This window comes from Felis catus, chromosome D1 (assembly GCF_018350175.1).
Source record: "Felis catus isolate Fca126 chromosome D1, F.catus_Fca126_mat1.0, whole genome shotgun sequence".
NCBI lineage: Eukaryota > Metazoa > Chordata > Mammalia > Carnivora > Felidae > Felis > Felis catus.
In genome coordinates, this window is record NC_058377.1 from 102271283 (window position 1) to 102287476 (window position 16194).

Sequence of the window (16194 nt, forward strand, 5' to 3'; positions counted from 1 at the left end):
CTGATGGGCCTACACCCTCTTCTCTTGCTCTCCATCCCTGCTCTTCTGCCCAGGTGGGTGTTCTTACACGAGAAGGCTTACCAGGTGCGGGACACAGCCATTGAGTCCTCCGTTGTAACCAAGGTCAAGGGCTTTGGACGCTATGCCAACAGAGTCATGGACGTGTCTGATTATGTGACCCCACCCCAGGTACAGTCCCCTACCCCCAGGGCGCTATGTGGATGCCCAGACGCTGGGGCAAGGTAGGGAGAGTGCCGACGGGATCCCCCAACCAGGGTTTGTGGCATCGGTGATCAGAGAAGCCCTTCCCCTGCAGCTGGAGGATGAAGGGGTGGGGTGGGGTGCTTGGGCCTGCCCTCCAGAGTGCAGCACTAGGCATCAGGGAAGCAGGGTCCCCTTCAGGGCCTGCCACACTCATCCTGTGATCAGCAGAGGGAGGCAAGAGAGGACGGGTGGATGGTTAGACCTGACTTGGACCCACCTCTGCCCTCTATTAGCCCTGTGACCTTGGCCAAATCTCTTACCCCAAGTATGGGTTTCCTCATCTGTAGAGTGGGGACAACAGTGATACCCAGCTCCTGGATTGTCATTGGTGCATTGTTTTTTCTCTCCCTTCTCCTACCAAGGGTACCTCTGTCTTTGTCATCATCACCAAGATGATAGTTACTGAAAACCAGATGCAAGGATTCTGCCCAGAGGTGAGGGGAGGAAGAGAGGTTGGACAAAGCAGGTCAAGGAAGAAAACTTTGCGGGTGGGGAGCGGTGGCAGGGAGGGGCATGGGTGTGAGCAGAGGTCCGAATTCCGGCCTTGGAGCTGTGTCCTGGGACCTCCACCTCCAAAGGCCCCCAGTTATGGGGAAGCACTGGGAGCCGAGAGGCTCATCCAGGCCCAGCGCAGGGTCCTACACCCACCTGCAGCCCTGTCTCCCCACAGAGCGAGGAGAAGTACCGCTGTGTATCAGACAGCCAGTGCGGGCCTGAGCGCTTCCCGAGTGGGGGTGAGTGCACCGCTTCCCCTTGCCGCCCCCCCCCCACAACCCCAGAGTGTTAGTGAGACCCTGGAGGGCAGCACATCTCCCATGGGGGAGAGTCCACCCTAGGAGAGAGCATGGGAATTGGCCTGTTTCTTGGAATTCTGCCAGCATTTATAGATGCTCACATGAGCCAGAGCCAGCGGGGGCTGCCCCCAGAGGAGTCCACAGCCCGGGGATGGTGGTGACAGAGAGGTGTGCCATGAGGGGGCAAGTGCCGTCAAGGAGGAACAGTGGGAGCTGGGGAAGGGAGAGAGATTGTCTCCAGGTAGGTGGCCCCACATGGCTTCCTAGAGGCGGTGACATTTTAGATGGGCCCTGAAGGATGGGAAGGAGTTGGCAGCATAGAAGGGTTTTGAGAAGAACATTCTAGACGGAAGGAACAACTGCAGCAAAGCCTCAGAGGCAAGGAAGAGCACACCGTGACCGGGGAGCAAGGAGACTCACCTCCCTCTGGCTTGGTCTAGGGCTCGGGAGGAGAGGAGGGAGAGAGCTCGGCAGGGCTCCTGTGCCATTGGTCCACCTCCCTTGCCCCCCCTGTGTCTCCCCTCCACCTGTGGGGTCCCTGAGTGTGGGGGCGGGGGTCCCCTGATGAAAGGTGGGGTGGGGGTGAGGGAGTGGCAAAGACCCCCAGCACTCGTGGCTCCCGTTACAGGGATCCTCACTGGCCGCTGCGTGAACTACAGCTCTGTGCTCCGGACCTGTGAGATCCAGGGCTGGTGCCCCACCGAGGTGGACACGGTAGAAATGTGAGGACCCCACCCCAGCTCTCCGTTGCCAAAGTGGGGAGCTCTGTCTGCACCCCTGCGCCTGCAGAGGGTGTCACGGGCACCCCCAGTGGTGTCCAGTCCAGGGCCGGGAAGTGGTCTCAGGATGGCACCTTCCCCCTGCCTCACCTGCCACCCTCCTCTCCCTCTGGCCCTCGGTCCCAGAGAGGCCATGACCAGGTGCCCAGTGGGAAACATCCAGCAGTAAAGGTGGTCCCTGGGCAAAAGCACCTTGTTTCCCCTGTCTCTTCCCAAGAAGCTAAGGCCCCCTTGTTCTCACCCACAGGCCTGTCATGATGGAAGCTGAGAACTTCACTATTTTCATCAAGAACAGCATCCGTTTCCCCCTCTTCAACTTTGAGAAGTGAGTCCCAACTCCCTCCCTAAAGCAGGAAGCAGTGCACCCCCCTCCCACCCCCAGCTCATTTTCAGAGGGGTGGAGAAGCCCACTGCGCGTGGTTCTCCCCATGGTGTCTCCCCATCTCCTTGGGGCTCCTGTTCCCAATCTCCCAGCTGGTTTTGACCACCAAGTAGTAGGGAGGGCTCTGGGGCCAGTCTCTGTGCCAGCCTCCCTCCTCGGGGCTCAGAACCCAGATGGGAGCTCTGCTCCAGGCATGTGAGGGACAAGGTCAGCCTGGGCCTGGAACCCAGATCCCACCAACCTTCGGGGCCTGAGGGGCCCGTTCCCACCTCTTTCCTCCCACATCAAGCCCAAGTGGGTGTGTCCCTTCCCACTAGCTAGTTCGGAGTTGGTTGACTCCTTCACTCAGCCAGTGCTCGGCGGGCATCCGGCGTGTGCAGCACAGTGCCAGTTACCACGGAGGTGCCGAGAGAAATCAGGCGTGACTCCTGGCCCCTGGGAGCCCCAGCCTGGGTGATGGGGGATGTTAGACATGGGCACACTCAACTCTGATGCAGAGAGAGGGGCGTCGGAGTTGCAGGGAGGATGCAGGAACAGAGGTGACGGAGCCTGCGAGTGTCCAAGATGTCAGGTCCCCGTCCCCCCTGCCTGGGCCCGGAGGGTCTCTGAGGGGGCTGTGTATGCCCATCTTCGTGTGAACCCTGGCCCTTGCTTCTCATCTCTCCTCCTCCCTCCCCAGGGGAAACCTCCTTCCCAACCTCACAGCCGCCGACATGAAGACGTGCCGTTTCCACCCTGACAAGGCCCCCTTCTGCCCCATCTTGCGGGTGGGGGACGTGGTCAAGTTTGCAGGGCAGGATTTTGCCAAACTGGCCAGCACGGTGAGCGCCTAGAGGAGGACCCGGGGCCCTTTGGCAGGCGGTGGAGGGTGGAGGTCCCGGGGACCCAGGGCCGTGGCCGGGCAGCGCCACCTGGTGGAGGCATGCCAGGTCTGCAACTGGCTTCGTGCCTCAACGGGGTCTCCCACCCCTGTCCTGGGGGGCCTTGCCTCCCTCACCCTTCCTGCCAAGCCTCAGTCTGCCATCCTCGCCTTCACACTCCACGTTGGAGCTCTGAAAAAGCCCGCGTGGATCCTTCCTGCTGCCAAAGGGACGGAAGACAAAAATGGGATTTATGGGCTCAAAGGTCCTCACCCCTGAGTGCAGCACTTTGTTTACGAAGCAGCACGGGCCGAACCACTTTCCCTCCACCTGGAGAATGGGAAGAATCACGTGTCTGTCTGTCATGACCCCCTGTCCCCAGGCCGTGGAGACAGCCCTGCCTCCTCACACCTGCCCCCTTCCACAGGGCGGAGTCCTCGGCATTAAGATCGGCTGGGTGTGTGACCTCGACAGGGCCTGGGACCAGTGCATCCCCAAATACTCCTTCACCAGGCTCGACAGCGTTTCCGAGAAGAGCAGCGTCTCCCCAGGCTACAACTTCAGGTAATCCCGGGGCTCCTGGGACATCAGGAGGAGGAGGCAGGGGCCGTTCTAGAGTTCCACCCCCAGCAGCAACGCATGTGGAGAAGAAAGGGGGCCACGTGGTTCCCCCCCCCCCCCCCCCCCCCCCGCCCCGGGCTTCAGCTCGACATCAGAGAAGGCTTTCTAAGTGCCGCCACCCGGCGATGGCGCGGCCAGGTCAGCAGTGAGACCCCACGACCAAGGCCTCCCAGAGGGTGTGGTCTGTGATTCTGAGCCCTTCTGAGCTCGAGCTCTGAAGCTGGAGTGTGCCTCAGGAACGCCCGGGCAGCCCTTGTCGGGCACCTGAGTTTTCTCAGGTTTCTCAATCCACAGAGCAAGGGCAACAGTGGTGCCAGTTTACAAGATGGAAAGAAGGTATTTCCGTTCTGTCCATCTTCATCTCGGTCCCAAAGAACAACCACGGTGGCCATTGGTTCTTTCTTGCCTTTCCAACCAAGGACTCAAACCAGCCTTTAAGCACCATCTGGTTCATACTCCCAATGTCCTTGAGACATAAGGAACCTCTCCCTGACACCCACCACCACCACCATCACCTCCATTTGGAAGAGGGGGAAAGAGAAGAACCCAGAATTAACGATTTGGAACCAGCTGAAAGCCCCTGACGAAGCCCTTGACCTTCTCCCTACCTGATTTCCCCATCTGTGAAATGGCCGTAGTGCCATTATCTTGAGGATCCTAGTAAGCAAGGGGTGAAAAGTTTCAGCTCTCTGTTTTGTTTTTCCCTTAACTTTTGAAGATCCTGAGGTCTCTGGTAGGGCCTTGATTGCACACAACAGTGTCATACACTAAACGGGTTGACTAGGCAACGATCAGGGAAAATGGTACACGTCAGAATAGGTTTCAGTTACACGTCCAAAGAATGGTTACTCAAACTTTCTTTGTTATAGTGGTGTTTTCCAACATAATGGCATAGATAAGCGAAAAAGTAATCATTTCACCTTTTTCTTAACCTTTATTTGTAGTTTTAAAACTACGTCTAAAACTACATCCCATTACCCTTTATATTTAATAGTTTAAAATATATATGTATATTCTCTGGAAAGAAGAATTTTTTAAAATTGAAAGTGCTTTCATAATCAACTCCAAACTTTAAAAAACCATAGGAAACAACACATATTTTAAAGTAGGTTAAAAATACTGTTCGGCTCCCTGGCAGAAATTGGCATATTTATTCAGTGGGTACATCACACAGAAATCAATACAAAGGATATTTGTATGGTGGCTTAAAATAGCAACGTAATTAATAAAATTCTCAGGATCTAAAATGCAAAGTTTTCATCTTCATAACTTCCCCCTGGCCAGTGGGAACACTTCAGTTTTCCTGATAACTTACATGGCAGATGAGCCGGTGAAGGATGTGTGTATTATGAAGCCCCCAACTACTGGTGCCCCCCCCCCCCAGTTTTAGAACAAGTTGTTTCATTTAAAGAAGAAATGGTCTGGCATTCTGGATCTCCAGTTTATTGTGCTATGGCCACCCCGCCACCCGCACCCCCTTCCTGCCCGGCACAGAAGGACACGAGGTAGAACTGGTCCTGAATCAGCTTAGATTGTATTTGGGCAGACAGATCCAGGATCTCCAAGAACCCTGTGAGCCTAACCCCTGCAGGGGCCTACGGGGAGCTGTGTGAGAGGTGTGGACCCCAGGTAACTAACCGCCTCACCGAAGTCTCCTAGGCCAGAGCATGAAGGGGCAAAGCTGCTCAATTCAACCCCTGTAGTTTAGAAGAGTTTCCAAGGGGGCCCAAAGAATAGCTCTGGCATGGGGGAATATCTGGGGACTGTGACAGACACAGGGCTCCGCCCAAGATCCCCCAAACCCCTCCCCCCGGGTGCCCACCCACTGCCCTCATGTTCCCTTCAAGCTACTGGCACCACATGGACCCCCAAGGCTAAGCTAAGCAAGCGCCCACATCGGGGGAGGCCACAGACCGCCCTTTGATAAGAGGCTAAGGGTCACAGCCCAGTTCGGCACAGGCCACACTTGGGTGTCTGACACGGGAAAACTAAGAACCCACAAAGCTCCTCATTCCCCAGCACAATACGTTGTTTGGCACAACGCTCTGTGATGTAGGTGCCACCGTATCCCCACTTCACAGGTGAGAAAACAAAGGCTTGCAGCCTGAAATAAGTTTCCCAAGGCCACACAACCAGGAAGCGTGGGAGCCTGGACACAACCCTATTTTCTCAGCTGATTTCCATGCATCCACGAAAGCTACGGACATTCCTATGTGTTAACCCTCCGGAAAACATGCCTGTGTGCTTGACAGTTTCATCCTCACTTAAACAAAGAATCTGAGGTCCACAGAGGCTAAAGGGACTAGGGGCTGCTGGAGGCACAATTCAGGGTCTGGCCTTTTGTCCCCCAAGCACATTCACCTGCTGCTCCGTCTCTAACACAGGCCAGATTTTTTTTTCAACGTCCTACGGTTGCCATTCGCTCTGGAGGGAATGGAATCATTCAGCCAAGAGTCAGCCTTGTTTTAATCTGCAAACTCAGACGAGAGGCAGCTAGAGATTCGCATTTCCATCACTAATTACTTCTGCAGCTCCTTTCCAACTTCCCTCCCCCTCCTTCTTGCCGCTCTTCTTCCGTAGGATCAGAGATTGAGAGAATGCATAGACAATGAGGACCCCTGGGAGACCCCTAGACTGAGGGGGCCTTTTTACAGATGAGGAAGTGGAAATTTCAGAGGGGAAGTGACTTGCCCAAGGCTACAGGAACACCTTAAGGAGCCTGAGAGGTCATTTGTCCCAACTCCACTATCAGTCTCGCTGTAACACGGCCCCAGACGTGGGGCCGCCTCACAAGATGGCCTGTCCCTCATTGACAGCTCCAGTTATTGGAAAGGTGACCTCGTATTGAGCCAGAATGTGTCTCCCTTCGACTTCTACCCAAAGTACGTGGTGCCGTCCATCTAAATTAATCTTTGTTTGTGTGATCTCCTGAGGTTGCCATCTGTCCCTACCTGAAACTTGGTGGAATGATTTTATTTTTACTCCTCTGTCTATTCTGTATGGCTGAACACTCCAGGAGCCTCTTTAATGTGGTATTTTTATGAAGCCTCTTTCCAAGTACATTGAGAGTTGCCATCGGTGGGTCCATCCGGATTCGTAGTGGACGAAGTACAACATTTCCAAAAATAAGAACTGGCGAGAGTCACCGGTGTAGTGGTGTGCAGGTGACAGGCACCCCAGTGGCAGCGGTGTAGACAAGGCCAGGTCCCTGCATCCCAGGTGGACCCTCGATGCACCAGAGCAGGATTTTAACCAGAGTGCTGGGAGCAGGCAGACCGGGTCGCATGTGAATGTGAGTATTGGGTAAGGTTTTGAGGGAGTGGGTGTGTTTGTTAGGGGATGAGTGTGAGTCTGCGGGTGAGTGTGTAAGTGCACTGTGTGCCTGAGCGTGCCCGTGAGTGTGTGTGTGTGTATGTGTGTGAACATGCTGTCAGTGAATGTACATGAGTGCGCATGAGTATATGGGCAGAGATGGTTACAAAAACGGATTAAAAATACTATAGCAGTCAGGGTCCCAGCAGGAAACAGATGGCACATGCAAACTGGGTAATTTGAGGAGAGTTTAATAAAGGGACTGTTTCAAAGGTGTGGGCAGCGTGTAGGAAAACCGCAAAGGATAGCGCAGAGCCTGGGGCCAGTACCCGGACGCCGGTGAGTGCCAGGTCTGAAGGGGCGAGGGCAGGAAGCAGTGACTGACACCTGGGGACACCGCTGTCAGGACAGGAGTTGTGACCCCGCCAGGCTCCACCCGAAGCCAGAACCCAAACCACGGACTGAGGATGCCCGAGGCAGGAGTGTGGATCAAGGGTGTCCTCCATGAACACAGGGAGGTCTCTAACCCTCATACGCCCCTGAGGAGCCCATGGAGCAAATGCCCCATAAGATGCACGTGTTCATAGACAGGCATTTTCTTTAAAAAAAAAAAAAAAAAAAAAAAAAAGGAACACCTTATTTCCACAAATAAGATAGAAATGCATCCTCAGAGTAATACATCCAAGCGATATGTAGACACTCCCCTTCACTCCTCCAGTTTTGCTCCCCTTACAGGAAGTTAATGTTCTGGACAGTTTGGTGAGCTTCCCTCCAGTGATTTTTCTCTGCCTTTCTGTGCAGAGAGATTCCAGGACTTTGAAGATCTTTAAAAAGCCCATCCCCAGACCTCAGAAGAAGAGCCCCCCAGAGTTAAGTTTGCAAAGCCTTTTCACACCTATTTTGTCAGGATTCACAGCTCACGCCCACACCCCCCCCCCAACAGTAGACACTTGCCCCAGGTCACACAGCTTAAAGAAGAGGTGCATTGGGGCCCAAACCCAGGGACCTGATCTACAGCCAGTGCCCCTAGCACACCTGCCGCCTTCAAATCGTTTGCAACAAGGAAGCAACCAGAAGGGAGACACCCAGCAGCGATGGCCGGGATGATGGGAGAGAAGTAAGGGCATGCATTCAGCAGCGTCTGATTCGCATTTCTCCCCCCGAGTGCTGCTAAGACAGCTTTGCGACTAAAAGGCAAGGCGGTTTTGGATTTCCTCTCTTGGTGTCTGGGACAAAAAACACTTGTTCAGCTGCGAGATGTTCCTCATGCGGTAGGTGTTTCTAGTGATCGCTTCGTGTTGGAAATGTACCCACGAAGCTCGGAAATCTGGCACCTGCTCTGTTTCCACGCCGAAACGTGCGGATCAGCAAGATCTTAGGCCAATCGACAGAGACAGAATCGAAAGTGTGCCCTTGGCTTTGATCATTCTTTCTGCAATCTGGATTTTTCTCCTTCCAAAAGCCATGTGTTAAAAGCAGCCATTTCCGTCATCTCCCCAGAGACACTCGAAGGCCCCTTCGACGGGGGTGTATTTTGCTTGAATTCTCCACGATCCATTTTCCTCTCCCCTTTGTTTAGCTGGAAGTGGGAGAGAGGCCACTGGAGCGATCCTGAATTTTTACAGCCTTGTATAATGTTCCTGTCTAGCCTATCCACACAACAACCAACTTTATTGTAGAATATAATGGCTAACCCTCACTGAGCGCTTACCCAGTGAGCCAGAGACTTAGCAAGTGCTCTTTGTGGATTATCTCATCAACTCTGAAGAATTTTATAGCTGGAAACTGAATGCTCAGAGGTTTCATTATCTGCCCAAGGCCACACAGCAAATACTGCTGGACTGGATTTCAAATTCTGACAGCCTCCAGAGCCTGTGCTGGTAACCACAAGTATCCCGGTAGGACCGTACGGTTACCCCCATTTGACAGATGAGGAAACTGAGGCTACAAAGATTACTCCCGGAACAGACGGCTAGCCACCTGGCTCTTGGGTAGGTACTTCTTCCAACTGTGTGTCCGTTGATCTTTCCCTGCCTCATCAATGAATCAATAGTAATATGTAAAAAGATCAACAACAAACCATTGTTTAAATGTCCGCCCCTGAAGCTGATTAGGCTCCGAGAATATGAGTAAGTAAGTATGGCTTGGGGTCTTCGCTAAGGGAAGGCGTCCCAGCTCCAAGGATGTTGCCCCCCCCCCCCCCATGCAATGAGTCTGCCAGGAGATATTTTCCTATCAGTATGAAATCAACTGTAAAAGTGTATTTCAGCTGGCAAAACTGCTTCTCACCAGGCAAAAGCTTTGCTGGGAACACCACTTCCTTCACTTGGAAACTCACATTCCGGGCCCTAGTTTTCCCTTACAAGTCCAACCCGGATCCCGCAAGTTTGCTGCTATTTTTTCTGCGGCTGTGACAGTTACGTGTCCCTGCTTTAGGAAGGAATCTCCATCACTCCATGGGATCGTTTCTAAACAGATGTCTGAGAGCTTCCAAGGGATTTGTACATTGTGATAAAACCCTTCTCCATTCAGCAGACGGTTATTGACTGCCGACTGGTGCAAATGTCAGCCCAGCGTGGAGAAGCGTTTCTAAGAGCTGGAGCCACCCGAGGCTGGAACCGGGCTGCTTCTGAAGGCAGCGAGTTTCGCCTCTCTGGGGGGATCCCAGGAGCGGGCAGCGGTGGCCAGCCTCTTGTGGCTAACGAGGGGAGGGCTCTGAAAATCTCTTCCAATTCCAGATTATATCAGGCTTTGTGGCTCATACAAACATGAACGAGACCAGTTCCTATGGTCAAGTGGAAATGATACAAACCTGAACCCAAATAACAAAATGTTTTATACGACAAATCTTTTGTGCCGGAGCGAGCCAAGAATAATGAAGGTGAAGCAGAGGTGAAGCAGAGAGAGCCGGGGGGGGGGGGGGGGCGGTGAGGCAGGAGGCCTGCAGGCTGTGGTTGAGGCTCCCTGCCCCCCCCCCAGATGCTCAGTGTGATCGTCAGCAAGTCTCAGCCCCTCCGGGGGCCTCAGTTTCTTCTTCTGTGAAATGGGCTGTTCAAAGGTGATAAGGCCCCTTCAGGCTCTAGAAGTCTGAACCAGTGCCTGTGGGTGTCTGGGGAGAGGCTTTGGAAGGTCGGGCTGCTGAAGCGTGCACTGTTATTTATGGACCTGTCTCATCAGAACGTACTTTCAACCCTGCCCAGCAGAAGCACATCTGACAAATGATTTATTACGGTAATTGATGTTTGTACTTACTCATTCTTTATCTATCGCTGCTCGCGGCATGAGGGATCACGTGTGCGCGCGCACACCCTCCCGACCCCGACAGCTGCAGCCCGGGGCCCGGCCGCCCCCCAGGCTCCCTGCCCCTTCCGGGCGCAGTGGCCTCAGGCGTCCAGCTCCATTCTCTCCTTGCCGGCCCCAGCCGCGCTCTCTCTCCCCAGCAGCTGTTTTCACAGGCCACCAGCTTAGCAAGTCCTTGCGCCACCCCGAGGCCGCCACGAAGTCTCCTTTCTGGGCCCTGTCCCGGGGGAGCGGCAAGGGGGGGCATTCGAGCTCAGAGCCCGTCTGTGCCCCCGGCAGGCCCAGGAGCAGGAACAGAGCGGCCGTTCTTCTCTCCAGCCCGATGGTCACGGGATGATGTTCCCCGAAAGCCCTGTGCCTCACGCCCAGCAGCTCACAGAATCCTCCGTAACAAGCCCATAGCACCTGCCGGCACCTCTGTTTCACATCTGGGGAGACTGAGACGCACCCAGGTGAGGGACTTTCCCTCGGCTGATGAGGGCTAATTGGGAGCCGCGGTGCCAGCCCAGGACGGTGTCATTTCAAAGCCCTTCCACCGGCGGCCAGAGCACCGGGCGGCCGTGAGGTGTCGGGGAGGCAGGAAGTGTGGAAGCCTCGGGCCCCGCGCTCAGCAGGACGAAGCACTCTGCACATATGACGTCTCTGCTGTTGTCCCCGCTTCTCCTCCACAGGGGCTGGTTCCCACCGACAGCGCCTACTCTCCCACCCAGCCACCTGCCACATCTAAATGTTTTCTATTTGGGAGACAAACAGCCCGATGCTGCCACCTTCGAGCAGCTCCACCTAAAGAACGGGAGCGTTCCGAGAGGCCGAGTCAGGAGGGGGAAACCGGAGGCCGACGTGGCTAAACTGAGTCTATGGGATGTCAGGAATCTGGGGAACCAGCGACAACTGCACTTGGTAGGCCCTTGGGCAACGGCGGAGCGTGGGGTCTGCCTCCGAGTCCTAAGTGTCAACCACAGTCTGGGGCAGCAGGTGCTGAGGCAGAGACCCCGGGGCGGGGCAGAGGCAAGGCAGGTAGCTCGTTACAGTTATAGCCTCCGCCCCACGCTGACAAAGCAGCTCTGGAGGAAAAGGAGACACCGGATTACCCGCGTCTGCCCATCTCTGCGGTGTAAATACGCCTCCCTTGTCAACTCGAAGCTACAAGCGTGAGGTCGCCGAGTGTGGACTCGGGAAGAGACGCGCGAGAGGGCTTGCGGTTCCCTCAGCCAGGACAGCTGCCTCCGCCTCTGGCCTGCTCACGTCTCACCTCTCCTTCCGGGTCGCAGCTTTAATGTCGCTTCGCACAGAGCCTTCCTTGACTCTCCAGCCTAGCTCTTCACTCGATGAGCTCTTCGAATGGTGCTCTCTCCTTTTCAGCCCCGATGTCGGGCTTTAGCTACTTATGGGAATGTGTGGCTGTTAGTATTTCTCTCCCTGTGAGGAGAGCAGAGCTGGCCAAGGTATCAGCAGTGCCTAGCGCAGTGCCTGACAAAGGGTAGGTGTGCTCTAAATATCTGCTGGACCCTAGTGGATGAATAGGAGTTTGCAAGGTGGGAAGGGAGGGGAGGGGAACAGCATGGGCAGAGGCAAGAAGTCCGTGTCTATGAGGTGGCTCAGGAAGGCAGGCAGGGTGGTATGGCTGTTACTTCTGGTGCCTGGCACCGAGGGAGCATCTGCCAGTAGGTGAGGAAGGTGGACTGGGCCTGGCGGGGTGTTGGTGGCGTCGCTCTCGCCAGCCCCATTTCCCAGCCGAGAAAACCAAAGCTGGAGAGGTAGGAATCGGAGGATTTGGGAGAAATCAGGGCCGGGCACGGTGTAGCTCAGCCCATCCCCTTTACAGACAAGGAAGCTGGGCATCCCTCTCCCAACACTGCATGGCCGGCATGTGCTTCCTGTTCTGCTCCCAGCCAGTGACTCTGGGTCATTGGCTCTGGGTCGAGAGACCCGCCTTCCCAACACAGAAGGTCCCCCGCTGGAGAACTGAAAGCAATTGGCCAGGACCTCACAGAAGTCAGGCAGCAAAAAGAACAGTCTAGAATGCTGGCTACGAGTGTGGGCTGTGGCACTGGACTGCCTGAGTTTGAATCCCAGGTTCGCTCACCGACTGGTGGTTTGGGGACCTTACACAAATTGCTCAACCTGTGTCATCCTGGTTCCTCATCTGTAAAATGGGAAGAGCAGCAGTGCACGATTCCACGGGGCTGAGTACTCAATGCGCTAGTAAGTGTCATGCACTTGGCACAGTGCCGGGCACGTAGTAAGCACTGAGCACGTGCCGGCCGTTCTTCCCACTGGTAGGACTCTCTCCAGGATAGATATTGTTTCATGTATCATGATCCTAGGATATGAAAGGAAAGGGACAAGCTTTAGGCACTTTTCCGTCCTCCCCGTGGCTCTTTCTGTTCTCACCGCTTGGTTGAGGAAGAAAGCTCAGAGAGGTTTCCGCTTGTCCAGGGTGGAAAAATTAGTCAAAGGCCACAGAACCACGCCCAGACCTCCAAGACTCTTGGAGGGGAAAATCCTAGCCATGTGGCATCATTGGAATTTGCTCTCTCCCTGGCTACTCTTAAAAACCTCCCCCATTTTTTTAATGTTTATTTATTTGGGGGTGGGGAGGGAGAGAGGATCTGAAGCAGACTCAGCCCTGAGAGCGGAGAGCCCCATGTGGGGCTCGAACTCACCAACCGTGAGATCATGATCTGAGTCGAAGTCAGATGCTTAACTGACTGAGCCACCCAGGCACCCCCAAAACTCCCCAATTTTAACTCACTCTTCATTCTTTGGTGGGTAACTTCTCCTCCCTGAACCCCAGGTCTCTCAGCTAGAAAATTATGGATGTTTGTAACAGTCAGGGTAAACATTGCTAACTGCTGTAACAAACACCCCCTCAGCTCGGAGGCTTCACACAAATGTTTGTTTACTGCCCATGGCACAGTTCACACTGGGTCAGCGCAGTCGTTCGGACAGCTGGGCTCCTGTCACCTCTTGAATCAGTCTCCCCTAGGGCCTGAGTTCACCCCTAGCTCCCCAGTGGCCGGCCATGAGGAAAGAGAGGATAAACAAGGTACGATGTTCCAACACACCTCAGCCCACATTTGGCAGACTTCACTTCCATTCACGTTCCATTGGCAAGAAGTAGCCAAGGCCCCCGCCTTAGTTCGATGCAAGAGGGCGGGCAGTATGGTCCAGCCATGTGCCAAGAGAGAGGACACCCCAGACCCTGGTGCCACAGGGCTGGGCCAGATGCCGTGACGCTCACCGGCCACACTCGAGAGCAGAAGTCAGGACTCCTGGGCCCTTCCCTGCTTTTAGCCTGGGCCCTCCCTCCCTGAACACCGTGCTTCCTCCCTCCTACCCAGGAAGAGAACCAGTCCCTGCCAACCCGCCTCCGAGGGTGGGTGGTTGGTGAGATAATGATCTTATCATACGTATTGCCTCTTGGAAGGCAGGTGCTGGAGAAAAACCAAGTCCGCTTTGGTTTTTCTCCCTGTTCCTTCACATTCCTTCCCAAGATAAATTTAGCCAGCCCTCGCTTTGAACGCAGTGCCCAGGATGCTGACTTTTTGTTCTCCGAGTCAATGTGAGAGCATTTTTCATGACGGTAGCCTCAGGCCGGGAATGCAGACTTCGGGAGCGCAGTGCCAGCCTCTGCCCTGCCCCAAACACCTGTGACCCACAGTCCCACCCCGGCCCGGTCCCCGTGGACAGCAGGTGCCTGAGCTCTCCAGGGATGTGAGCAGAACACAGAATACAGACGGGCTTTGAGATCTGGCTCCAGGTCTGCTTCTGTCCTTGCTGGCCACCTAGAGCTCGGAGGCAGCACATTCAGGATTAAGGGCAGAGATTGGAATCCCGGCTCAGGCAGGTCACCTCCTCCTCTGTCTCCCCATCTACAAAATGGGTCCTCGCCCCTTCTTCATGAGATTAACTGCGTGAGATACTTGTCTTAAGAGATTTGCATATTTTCTGGTATTCAGTTAACAGGAGTGGAGAAGGTGATGGTCTACACTTTTTCTCAGGCCAACCTGAAAGCCACAGTGAGGACTTCCTGGAGCCTCTGTCCATTCCAGATGCTTCTTTTCTGGACTTCTTTAAAATCTCCTGAGAGGCCTCCTTGGACCACTGTATTCTTGGACCTCCTCGTCATCATAAGAGTGACTTCCTTTCTGGGGTCTATTTTGCATCCCCCCTCCTGCTGGTGCAGCCGGGTCCACTCCCTTCTGCCTGGTCTGTGAAGCCCTCCACCGCCACCCAGACCATATCTTATCATATCTTGGAGGTGGGTCCAGCCCCTCCTCTCTGTCCCCATCCTCCAAGACTTTGCTTCTTAGGGTTAGGTCTTTGGGTTCCTCTCAGCCTCCTTCCTGGGGCCACTCCCATTTTTACTCTGGGTCTCCGTCTCCAGAAGATCATCCTGCCCTCCCCTGCCTCCCCTTTTGGCTGTGGAGTCCACAGGACACTCGTTCCCAGGTCAGGCTCCCTGGGGAAGCTTCCCCTCACTGGCTAGGTTTCAGCCTTACTTTTCAGTCCAGGGCAACAGGTGCACCATGCGGGGGACACACACACACACACACACACACACACACACACACACACACTGGCTGTTTCCCCATGGGAAACGTGGGGCCCAGACTCCTTCCGGACCCAGTTCACCCCTTCTTCCTCTGATGGCCTGTGGATGCCTCTCACGGCTGCACCCACCTGGAACCAGAGGGTAGGGAGCTTGGCCGAGGTAGGCTCTGCAGACCAGGTTCCCAGGCCCTGCAGAGAAGGGCAGAGTGTCCAACCCAGAGATGGCGACAAGTGTCGCAACAGTGCCTGTCCCAAAGGACGGGTCTCCGTGTTTACCCCCGTCACTAACAGATTTGCAGGGGGGACATGAGCACCCCCTCTTCCTAGACATGAAAAGTGAAACCCTGAGGGCTGGGTCACATAAAAGACCAAGCTGCCAACATGGAGTGGAACTTTGGACCCCTTTCTGCCTAACTCCAAAATTCCCCACAGTCAGAGCAGACAGTGGCTGACATTTTATAAGTTTAGATGACTCTTCCCCAAGATGGATCTTGTTCCCAAACCCATGATCCCTCTGTTGTCTCCGCACTTGGCTGAGCATTTTACTCTCCCCGCTGTACAGATTCAAATGCAAACAGCCGTGGGAAGGGCGGCACAGCAGTCCGGGGAAACCCCTTTGAGGAGGGAATTTCTCAAGACTCCTCTTTCTGCTGGGAGAGGCCTGGGAACCTGCGGGGATCAGAAACACTGAAGGGGAGGGGTGTCGGGGTGGCTCAGTCTGCTGGGCTTCCCACTTGGGCTCAGGTCATGATCTCGTGGTTCGTGGGTTCAAGCCCCGTGTCGGGCTCTGTGCTGACAGCTCCAAGCCTGGAGGCTGCTTTGGGTTCTGTGTCTCCCTCCCTCTCTGCCCCCTCCCCTGCTCATGCTCTGTCTCTCTCTCCCTCTCTTTCTCTCAAAAATAAAATAAAAGTATTAAAAGATGAAAGAAAGAAAGAAAGAAAGAAAGAAAGAAAGAAAGAAAGAAAGAAAGAAAGAAAGAAAGAAAAAGAAACACTGACGGGGACACAGCCGCGGCACCAAATCAGACCCGTGTCAGGCCCACACACCTATGGGGTTTTCTGAGCCCCTTCACTCCATCATCTCACTTGACCCTCACCGTTTCCCTGGGACACCGGCATCAGGAGCCCATTTTAAGAGATTACACTTATCCGTGGGTTAAGAGATTACACTTTGCTGACACTAGGGTTTTGCCTAGCATGGGCAGGGCGTGGGGAGGGGGCCAGGAGGCAGGAGGAGGATCGACCGGCTTTAAACAAATGCAGTTCACCTGCTTACTGACTGTGAAGCCACAGGCAGTCCCTTCACCTCCCAGGGTATCTTCACAG

General features: G+C 54.7%; 1 protein-coding gene across 2 annotated transcripts in view; it reads left to right on the forward strand.

Annotated features, from left to right (window-relative positions):
- P2RX3 (purinergic receptor P2X 3) overlaps positions 1-16194 on the forward strand; it is a 28269-nt gene that overhangs the window by 8906 nt on the left and 3169 nt on the right. Inside the window, exons 2-9 of one of the 2 annotated variants that reach the window (XM_019812424.2) lie at positions 54-189; positions 627-698; positions 935-998; positions 1687-1780; positions 2085-2162; positions 2899-3040; positions 3507-3643; positions 3995-4947. In XM_019812424.2, the coding sequence (XP_019667983.1) occupies positions 54-189; positions 627-698; positions 935-998; positions 1687-1780; positions 2085-2162; positions 2899-3040; positions 3507-3643; positions 3995-4178 (907 nt within the window). In that variant the 3' untranslated portion in view covers positions 4179-4947. Of the gene's footprint in view, positions 1-53; positions 190-626; positions 699-934; positions 999-1686; positions 1781-2084; positions 2163-2898; positions 3041-3506; positions 3644-3994; positions 4948-16194 lie in introns of those variants that run through there. The other variant, XM_003993362.4, reaches the window with a different exon arrangement.